Consider the following 11107-nt stretch of genomic DNA (forward strand, 5'->3'; position numbering starts at 1 on the left):
AGAGGCCAGAGGCCAGAGGCCAGAGGCCAGAGGCAGAGGCAGAGGCAGAGGCAGAGGCAGAGGCAGAGGCAGAGGCAGAGGCAAACCCAAACAAAAGCAAAAACAATAAGCCCAAAAGATGTCTGTCTGTCTGTCTGTGTAAGTGCTTTGCCTACATGAATGTATGTATACTGCATACATACTTAGTAGCCTGGAAGACCAGAAGAGGGTACTGAATTCCTTGGAACTAGAGTTACAAACAGTTCCGAGTCACAATGTGTGTGCTGACAACAGAGCCCAGGTCCTCTTGTAAGCACTGAGCCATCGCTCTGCCCTTTAGTGGAATCCTTTCTGCAGTCTGTTTTAGAGGTCTAAGGCTGACAGGGAGGTGGGTCTGTACCACCACGCATCTGTTTTTTCCTTTCTCTTTCCCTGAGATGGGGCTAAGTTATGTAGCCAAGATTAGCTTTGAACTTGTAGCAATTCTCCTGCCTCAGCTTCATGAGTGCTCAGATTAAGCACGTACCACCATGCTCTCTCCACTTTATATACTATTTTTCCTGTGAGTCTGATGAATAGTGAGTCTCCCGAGGGGACTGAGGAGATGGCTTAAAGTGCTTGCTGCATTAGCACAGGACTCGCATTCAAGCCCTAGCACCCATGCAAACAGCCAGGTATGGTGGCAAATGCCTATCTCCTCATCTCTGGGGAAGTGGAGACAGCGGGGCTCACAGTCACTCTAGCCTAATTGGCGAGCTCTAGGCAAGTGGCTTTCAATCTGTGGGTCATGACCCCTTGGAGGGTTAACAGCCCTTTCACAGGAGTCACATATCAGAGATCCGATGTGTCAGATACTACATGATGATTCATAACAGTAACAAAATGACAGTTATGAAGTAGCAACGAAAATAATTTTATGGCTGAGGTCGCCACGATGTGAGGAACTGTACTAAAGGGACAAGCATTAGGAAGGTTGAGAACCACTGCTCTAGGCCAATGACAGACCCCGTCTCAAAAAACACAAATTATAGTTGAGTAACAATATCCAAGGTTGACCTCTGACCTGTATGTACCTACACACGTGGGAAGTAAGTGAGAGTAGTGGAAAAACACCAGCTTAAACCTCAGCTCTCTTGGTGGGCTACTTAATGAATGGCTCCAAGTCTTAATCTCTCCCTCTACAGTGGCCATCTGAACACATCTATATGTGCTTCTACCAGGGCTGGGTATGTCGTCTATGTAGACAAATGCTAAGAACAAATGCTTACTAACGGTGACAAATACAAGCTATTCCTACTGAAATACGGCCCCTGATCATAAAGATATGAGTTTCAGCTTTCTCGGGAGACTTGGCCTGCGAGACTTAAGTTCTTTTAAAACTCATTAAGACAGTCTCGATTTGGGACTTCCGATCTGCAATGCACCCTGTACGCCACAGCAGTAGGGAGGGTACTGTGTTAACGGAAAGGGCACATCTCTGAGGCTGGGCTTCCTTGTTTGAGCAGTAAATGAAGTCAGAGGACACAGCAGTCACAGATTCAGCAAGACAGAGCGATCTCATTAGGCGACAGAATGAGGGACCGGGTCATGAGGCTGTGAATCTGTTTCCATCAGGATGTTTCTCACACCGCGAGGCCCTCATGGACTTACAGTCACACTTACCTCTCAGCTGCTGGAGCTCCAGGGTCAGACTCTGAATGGTGTTCTCGTAGGATCTGAGAGCCTCAAGGGTCTCTGCCCTCGACAAGTCATCTTGCTTTTCCTCCAACAACAAGTTCAGCTCTTCCTGAGCCCTGGTGCATGTGTCCAAGTCATGTTCCACATCCCGAATCCTCGCCAGCATGGAGGGGCACAGAAAAGTCTGGGCTGGGTTTTTCTCCATGTGCTCAGAGTCCTCCTTCTCTGGGACCTCCCAACCGGGATAGGCACAGGAGGTGGGCTTGGGGGAGGCCGTATTCATCCTCTGCTGGGTAGGAGGAGGCAGGGGAGCTGGTCGGGAGGGCCGCACGACCAAGGCGGGTACAGGTTTGGGGCTCTGGTCAACCAGCAAGTGGGGAGAAATGGGTGTTGAGGTTCGGGGTCTAGGTGGCGGTGGCCTCAGGGTCTTTCTCCTCTCTGGGAAAGCCTGTGAGGGTAGTGAATTTGAGGAGCCTCTCACAATATCCTTCTCAGAGTAAAAGTCCATGATTGAAAAGCAGCGTACAATCTTATCTGGCTCTGTGCTGGGCCCTGACAGACTTTTCTCAAACTCTATCAGCTGTTGGGTCAACTTGGAATCTAGGTCCAGGCTGTCCCCCTGTGATGCTGTGGTTGTATCTGTGGCAGGCCCCCTGTCTGGTCTCTCTGGTGGATCGTGGAGACTGGCAGTGTTTTCTGTAGATGCTTGTTGCTTTTGAGCATAGCTGGCCACAGCTGGATGGCAAAAGTGGCTAGGTCTGTCCAGTCTCGAGGCTGTAAGGGAAGAGGCCCTCTGAAGGTGGGGCGCTGGCTTCTGGAGTGACCAACCCTGGGCATATGTTCTTCTAGGAGGCAGGCTGGAGTAGTCTCTGGTCCTGGCTTCTAGCGGGACAAGCTCAGAGAATGGGTCTGGGCTTTGGTGGCTCCCTCCTGCTGTTAGATAATGTTGACTCTTCTGCACTGTGGGATGAAGAGGTACCTGAGGCTGGGAAGAAACACCATTGACTTCCTCTGAGGGGTCAGATGTGGAAAGGTCTTTAGCAAGAGGCCTTTCAAGATCCACATCTGGAGAGCTCTCTGAAGCATGTTTGTCCTGACCAGAGATCGCATCTCCAATCCACTCGGGTGCTACGTGATCTTGGGGCACAGAGGCTTGTTCTGGGAGATCACAGTCAGGTCTTTCTTCTTCACACTCCCGTGGTTCCTGTCTTGCTTCCTCCACCACAGAGTCCCCTGACTCTCCCCCAGAGCTTTCAGAGTTCTTGGGGAAGCTGCTTTTCTGGGGCTGAGCCATGGTTTCCTCTGTCCTGTTGCTAGGACATAACTTCACAAAGCGATGAGGAAAGACACCTGTCTTGCCCCTCAGACGGCCTTCCAGCCAGCCATCCTCCAAGGTCCCCAGGATTCGAATTTTGTCCCCTACCTCAAAGTCCAACTCATTCATCTCCAGGGCTTGGAATCTATAGAGGGCGATTCCATATGTCCCCGTCTGCTGGTCATCCTCGTCTCCCCCACTCTCCACCTCTTCTGGAGGGACATCCACCTCACCATTGACAGCAGAGTCATCTCCACTTCCGGAGTTTACCAACTCATCCACAGTCCTTAGGGGCCCCAGCAGCTCTACAAAACCTTCTGGGAAAATACCCCTCCGACCCTCTAACTCTCCCTCAAACCAGCCTGGCTCAGGCACTCCGATAATGGTGATCAGGTCTCCTTCCCTGAAATCCAGCTCTTCATCCAACTGGGCAGAAAGGCCCATGAGGGCCCGGGCTTGTCCCAGGGAGTACTCCGGGGCCTGCAGCAGCACACTCTGTGCATGCCACTGTTGGCTCTGAGAGGAGAGGCAGAGCTCGTGGACACAGGAGGCTGGGAAGAAGCCCCGGGCGCCCCAGCAGCTTCGGCCCTGCAGCCATCCTGCAGTGGGAGCGCCATCGTCCAGAATCACCAGGTCTCCTGGAGAAAGAGAAGCAAAAGTCAGGACCTTGGCCAGAGCCCCAGGGACCAACACCACAGCAATAGTGCCCTCTTGGCTGCTTGGCTGTTGTTGGACGGGAACTGCGCTGTGGCCCGGACTGTCACCACAGCTCTCCTGTCTCGGCAGGCATCCTCAGTTGCTAGGATTGCATGCAATTTGAGAAGAATCTCTCTGCCTAACACCTGGATCCTGGAGACAGAGCTCAGGTTGCTGGGTGGGCAACAAGTACCATCACCTGCCGAGTCAGTAGCCAGTAACCAGTAGCCAGTAACCAGCTCTTCAAATAACCAATATCTCAAAACATAAACCAAAAGTTACATGTGTCCTAGTGTTTAGATTTACCAGTTTAAAAAACGCATCCCAAGGTTCTATAATCAATTGCTTTATAACAAACGCTGAATTACATGACTATGGGTATTCATTTTGTGGGTTATTAATTTTAATCGTACTTTTCACTCCCCCCCACCTCCGGCCAGTGTTTGGGTCAATTCTCTGTGCAGAGCTGCTTGGGGGATGTAGAACAGCAGCAAACAGTAAGACAGATGGACAGGCGGGCGGGGGCAGCCGTTCATGGTTCCCAGCTAAACACACTGGAGAGTGGGCTAGCTGTTCTGCTCTTGTTTTATATGCTCCTGGGCCTTTAAGAGAGATTTATTGAATCTGCATTGCTGTTTGCCTGCATGTGTGTCGGGGCACCAGATGCATGCAGTGCCTGAGAAGACCAGAAGAGGGCATCAGATCTTTTGGAACTAGAAGGTGCTTCTGAGTCACTAGTAGATGCTGGGAATTGAACCCAGGTCCTCTGCAGGGAGAGCCAGTGCCTTCACCTCTCAGTTACCTCTTGGCACTGTTTTTGGTTTCTTTAAAGACATTTGTGGGTACTTCCTTCTCAAGTGCATGTAAGCGAGTTAGCTAGCGACGGGCACACTTCTCTTTCGTGCCCTAAGAGTCTGAGATGTCGGTTGCCTTTGGACAGGGAGCACTCAGCATCCATCTGACTATTCTTTGGCCTCGACTCCCAAGTTCATCATCCTCCTGCATCTGACACTGGCTCCCATTGATAACGTCCTTGCTTCCTCCAGTTTCTTCTTTCAAAACATGTCTTCCATTTATTAATTCTCATTGCTAATACCCTAGCCTGGCCTAATCCCCACTGTCTTCCCTTTGAAATTATATTCCAAACGTTATTTCTTCCAGCCTATCAAGTTATAAATGGGCCAATTTATTTTTACCGTGTCCTTTTTCTCAAGCCTTAGTCATGAGACATGACGGCCTACTGCTCACCAATTTCTTTCCTAATAGCCCTTCTCTGTTTTCTGAGATAGGGTCTCACTCCAGTGCATGGGCTGGCCTGAAACTTGTGCCAATTCTCCTACCTCAGACTCCCAGGTGCTAGGAACAGCCCTATCCTTATCGACTGAAATCAATAAAACATGTTTGCTCTGTGCACACTCTGAATAAGCTTCTTCACAAGGGCACCGACGGCCTACTCTGTCTTTGCCGCATCTGAGTGTGACTCAGGTTTCATCCAGTTTCTGCTCACCAACAACCCATCACGGTCACACAGAGGATTTTTACTTTGTTTTTCCTTTGAGACAGGATATTCCAGGCTGGTCTCAAACTTGCAATCCTCCTGCCTCAGCCTTCCAAGTGCCTGCATTAAAAGCATATACCAAGTATGGTGATACCCTGCTGAACCCCAAATCTTTACTATTGCTTCTGTCTCATTTGAAACCTTAGCAGTCTTCCTTAAAATGCCTTAGGAGCTCACATCAGCTTGGGGACCCCCTGTGGTCTACCAATGAGATCCCCACTTGTCCCTTCAATCCTGACATTTGTATCTCCACACAGTGCACGGCACCCAACACAACACCTAGTGGCAGACACCTCGAATATTTTCCACTTCTTTTTATTGTCCTGCCCCCAATAATTCTATAGTCCTTAATTTATGAACCCACATCCACCCTGGCCAAAGCCTTGGGTCCTGAGAATTACAAGTGTCCCCCCTCATGGCCCTAAGGCCTGCCATCCAGACCACAGAGGGAAGTCACTGGTGACATGACTGCCCAGACACAATGGGTCTCTTGGTGAATAGGAAAATCAAAGCATGCCATAACTCCCACTCGGCCAGCTGTGAATGCCTGGCTCACTTCTCACAGTGCTGTCTGTTTGGCCAGAGCTCCATGAGCCCGGACAATAGGGTTGTTCTCCTCTCTATTCCAACAGAGCAGTTTGGATGAACTTCACTTCCGGGCAGCCAGTCACTCTGCGAGCGATTCGCAGATAATAAAGGTGGACTTTCAAAACAAGACAAGACGATGTCCGGCTCCCCACTTCCAACACACAAGTTAGATGACATGTTATTTCAGTCTGGCACTCCCCACCTTACATTTTTTATTGTTTTCCCCCCATACCTGGTAACTGCCTTTATTTTATAGGCCTAACTGTTCCTGGGGGTGGTCTGCTTTTTGTTTTTTAAAATCTCTTGTTTTAATTAGTCAAACAAGCTACTCCCCTGGAGTCTTGCCTAATTCTTTAGGGCCGGAGGATACCCGGCGGTTCTAGACTTCACAAACACCAATATAAAGAAGTCCTGGACTTGTGGGACCAGGTTTGGGAACAGGACTGTGGAGACCATGGTGACCCTCAGGGCCACTCTGGCCTTTGGCTTGAATGTGCCTCCTCGCTGGTGCTGGTTTCTCTGGCCGTGATTTTTATTTGATCAGGAAGTGGTTTGGAAGTAAGACTATAGGAAGGAATGCAGGCCTTGTTAGGGTCTGTCACAAGCAGTCTGGTTCTGCAGGGTTGGCTTCCTCCTTGAGGACACTCAGCACAAAGTGCCAGGGGACTGTGTGCTTTGTGCGGGCCACATAATTTATTTAAGGAACCTAATTAGCATTTCATCCTAATACTTCAATATACGGCATTAAGATTTAGGGTTCTCGTGCTTTGACTGACAAAGATCAGTCAGCGATATCTATAAATCATCACTTGATTTTATTGGCCTTTCAAGAGGAGGTAGCCTAGCATATAAGGCTTAGCCAGCCATAAACATTTGTAATGCCGAAAGATAAAGTTAAGTCCCATCTGCTCAGGAAACAGGTGACCTCCTGGAATGTTGGGAACTGCAGTTCTTGGTAACTATGGTGGCCTACAGGTTTGTCCTTACAAGCCCCTGCCACACTCAGTGGGATGACATTCCAGCTGGGAAATTCTAGAATGGTCCTGATCAAAGTCCATCTCTTGATCAGTAATTACTATTTAATAAAGCTTACTTTAAATTTGGCCCAAAAGGGTGGAGTTGGTCTTTCTGGAGAATCTAAGGATTAATACATTCTCTTATAGGAGGAATTATGTGTGGTATCCCATAATATGCAATCCTTTCTTATTTTTACTCCCTGATCTTTTTCTCTTTTGCTTCCGGTATTCTTTTTTTCCTTTCCTTTCCTTTCCTTTCCTTTCCTTTCCTTTCCTTTCCTTTCCTTTCCTTTCCTTTCCTTTCCTTTCCTTTCCTTTCCTTTCCTTTCCTTTTTTCCTTCACTTTTTGTTCTCTAGTTTTGACTTTTTGGATAGTGGGTGACTAGCCACTCACACTGACTCTTCTAGAAGACTGTTTCTGAGTCAGAAACAACTGCTTGGCCTCAGGGAAGGGGGCAAGGGTGACACCTGCTGGAGGAGTCACTGATGACTCCAATTTCAGGAGACTGGGGAAGAAGCATCCAGCAGAAATCCTCCCAGAGTGATGGCGCAGGCGGACAGGCCTGGGCACATCACAACCGAGGAGCCACAGAGCTTCTCTCCACCTGGTTCACACTACAACCCTAGCAATCCAACAGCCACCCTGATGTAGGGATGTCATCACCTCCTACTATTACACAAGGAAATTGGGTCTGAAAGTTGCAGATAACTAGCCCAACATCACAGCCACTACACGGCACATGGCAACAATGCATTTAGATCTAGGACCATCAGCAATCTATTGTCTAGGCCAGGTTACCCACTTTTTAACACTACTCATAACACAAACACAAATCATGCACCTGTTTGCACGCACACAAGCACACACACACACACACACACACACAGTTTTTCTCTTTTGGCAATTCATTTACTTTTCTTTTTTGCGTATGGCTGGGTTGCTTTCATGGCTGTCTGTACACCCCATGTGTGCAGTCCCAAAGAGGCCAGAAGAGGGAGCTGGATCCTCTAGAATTGGAGATACAGATGATTGTGAGCCTCCACAGGAGTGCTGGAAATTGAGCCTGGATCCCCTGGAAAAGCAGCCGGTGCTCTGGACTACTGAGCCATCTCTCCAGCTCCTCTTCATAATCTTAATGATAATTCTTAAAGGTAACTTAACAACAACTAAAAAGGCAGTATGAGAAAGCACAAAATGGCTCTCCTGTAGCCCAGGCTGGCAGTGTAGCTGAAGACAACCGAGCCTCAGATCTTTCTGCCTCTACCTCCCAAATGCTGGGCTCATAACACTGAAGCCAGGGCTTTGTGGACGTCAGTCAAGCAGACTACCAACCAAACGGCACCCTTAGCACCCCAATACTCTCAAAAGTTTCTAGCTCTCCTTCTGATTCATTCCTCAGCAGTTCTGAATACACGCAGAGGAGAAGCAACACCATACTGTACTGGCTGGTCTTGCGTCAGCTTGACACGCAAACTAGAGTTATCTGAAGGGAGGGAACCTCAACTGAGAAGACGGCTCCTTAAGATCTGGCTGTAAGGCATTTTCTTAATTAGTGATTGAAGGAGGCGGGCCCAGCATATTGTGGGTGGGGCTATTCCTGGGCTGGAGGTCCTGGTTTTTTGTTTGTTTGTTTTGTTTTTGTTTTTGTTTTTTTGTTTTTGGTCTTGGGTTTTTTAAGAAAGCAGGCTGAGCAAGCCATGGGAAACAAGCCAGTAAGCAGCACCCTTCTATGGCCTCTATGTCAGCTCCTGCCCCCAGGTTCCTGCCCTGTTTGAGCTCCTGTCCTGACTCCCTTTATCTATGACCAGTGCTATGGAAGCCATAAGCTGGATAACCCCCTTCCTCCTCAACTTGCTTTTCAGTCTTGGTGTTTATCACAGCAGTTGAAACCCTGAGACAGCTACAGTGAAGGTTCCTAGGGACAGATCAAAAGCATACCACAGGGATCTAGATTAACAACAGTAGAGCACAGGGCTAAAGGAATGCATATTCTGGTAGGAGCTGGTCTCATGCAAATTCACTTTCTGTCTAATGAAGTGGAAGGACTGTCTCATGGCCTAGACTTGAAAATCAGGGAACCTGGGACTTACATCTGATAAGCTGTGTGCAGTCTAAAATGATACTTCATTCTGTAGTAATGTTGTTTCCAAATAGCAAAATTAATTCTTACTGATGTAAGATATAAAGAAACAAAAGGAATTAAACATAAAATCAGTGTGCCAAGCTTCACAGAAAAGGACAAGATACAAATTAACCTATTCGTCCAAGAAAGCTTGACTTTTTCCAATCAGAAGCCATGTTAAACCATGAGACATGCCAGGCTTGGGAAGAAAGCCCTGAGAGTTAGCTCATCTCTTTCTAGTCCTCTCTCCTGTGGACCCTCATCCCAGCATCCCATCCCAGCATCCTCTTCCTCTGGACTCCATGTTAAGCTCTTTAGGTTTAACAGGCCACAAGGGGTCAAGTGAAGACCCACAGATTCATGGACTCGGCAGTTAAGATCATGTCCTACTCCAGAAAAGGACCAGAATTTGGTTCTCAGCACCCACATGGCAGTACTAAACATTTCTAACTCCAATCCCAGGGAATCCTATGCCCTCCTCTGGCTTCTGTAGGCACCAAGCATGCACATGGCACACAGATACACAGGCAGAACACCCACATATCAAAGTGTTTGTTTGTCAATTAAGAATATACATACAGGGTTGGAGAAAAACCTCTGTGGCTAAGAGCTCTTGCTTGCCATGCAGAGGATCAGAGTTCAGTTCCCAGCGTCCACAGAATGACCCACAGCCACCTGTGACTTCCATCCAGTGGAGCTGACGTCCTCTTCCGAGTGTGGCAGGCACTGTGTGCGCATGTCTGTTTTCACTAGGAGCCAGGATTAGGACAGACAGTGTCCACTCTGGAGCTGGAGATGTGACTGTGTGGCCGAGAACTGGCCTCGCTGACTAGTGTGTTCATGGCCCTGGGTTCAACCTCCAACCCTGAAACATACATACATACATACATACATACATACATACATGTATGTATGGGCAGATGGGCAGACAGATGGATGGACAGACAGACAGACAAGGCCACACTATCTTCTGTGCATGGCCCAGAGAGATGCCAAGAGGCCTTTGCCCTTTCTCCATCCTACCTGGGGAAGCTTGCCCTGGACTCCCAACTGCTGCTGGGCTAGCTATGAGTGAGGACAAAGACCCTGCTCTAATCTCACAGTCTACACTGACTTCCCACCAGAGGGGAGACTGAGTACAGGCTGACATGCACAAAACTCCCATGACATTGAGGAGGAACATGAGAAAAAAATCCAATATTCTTTTCCTCTTATTGACTAAGGGTTAGAGAAGTTTGCTAGGTCTTGGTTCCCCTCTCTCCGTCTCTGTCTTTGTCTCTCTGTCTCTGTGTGTGTGTGTGTGTGTGTGTGTGTGTGTGTGTGTGTGTGTGACCTCTGCTTTCAATGTCATATGAAAAGAACAGTTGCAACACAAACAACCCAGCTTGCCAGCCCTTTGACTTTGCTATGATGACTGAGTTTGGACCACCAGCCTTCTCAGAATGCAGCACTCCTGGTCTCTTAACCAAGTGGCTGCATGGAAATGGGTTCCTGTCCATCTCTGGGAGTCTACACTTACTGGAGTACACTGTGGGAAATACCTGAATCATCCTGGGGAGGGGCTAGCACCACCTGTCTAAACTGGTTCTCATTAGAACTTTACGTTGTCCAATGGAAGCACAGTAACAGGCGCTCTTGCATTTCTCTTGTTTGTCAAAATGACCGTTTCCCTGTTGTACATTAGTAAGTAGCAACACATCAGCAAAATCCTACATGGGGAAGAGATTAGCAATGTCTAAAGTGTCTACAGCATGGAAGAGTAAAAAGGTGACACTGGACAAGGACACACTGACAAGTTGCTATCCTGAGGCCACACTTCTTACCTGTAGAAATAATAGTTTTCAATAGCTTTCAAACTATGCTATTATGTATAATGTATAGTTACTAACACTCTTAGTGTTGAAGATCAGATAAGACTCAAGAGATGGCTCAGCAGTTAAAAGCATATTCTCCTTTTCAGAGGGCAGCAGTTCATACATATCAGGCAGCTCCCAACACCTATAACTCCAGCACCTGAGAGGCCTATTTCTTCTTGTCACCTCCCCACATACCTGCAGCTCATGCTCATGTGCACATATTCATATCCCCCCATCTCCCTCTCCCTCTCCCTCTCCCTCTCTCTCTCTCTCTCTCTCTCTCTCTCTCTCTCTCTCTC

At 48.2% G+C, this 11107-nt stretch overlaps 1 protein-coding gene across 1 annotated transcript in view; it reads right to left on the reverse strand.

Moving 5' to 3' along the window:
- The window catches only part of Dnmbp (dynamin binding protein), a 92618-nt gene that overhangs the window by 48844 nt on the left and 32667 nt on the right, over window positions 1-11107 (reverse strand). The window contains exon 4 of the mRNA XM_021198524.2: window positions 1642-3609. Within this exon, the coding sequence (XP_021054183.1) occupies window positions 1642-3609 (1968 nt within the window). The remainder of the gene's footprint in view (window positions 1-1641; window positions 3610-11107) is intronic.

This window comes from Mus pahari, chromosome 1 (genome assembly GCF_900095145.1).
Source record: "Mus pahari chromosome 1, PAHARI_EIJ_v1.1, whole genome shotgun sequence".
NCBI lineage: Eukaryota > Metazoa > Chordata > Mammalia > Rodentia > Muridae > Mus > Mus pahari.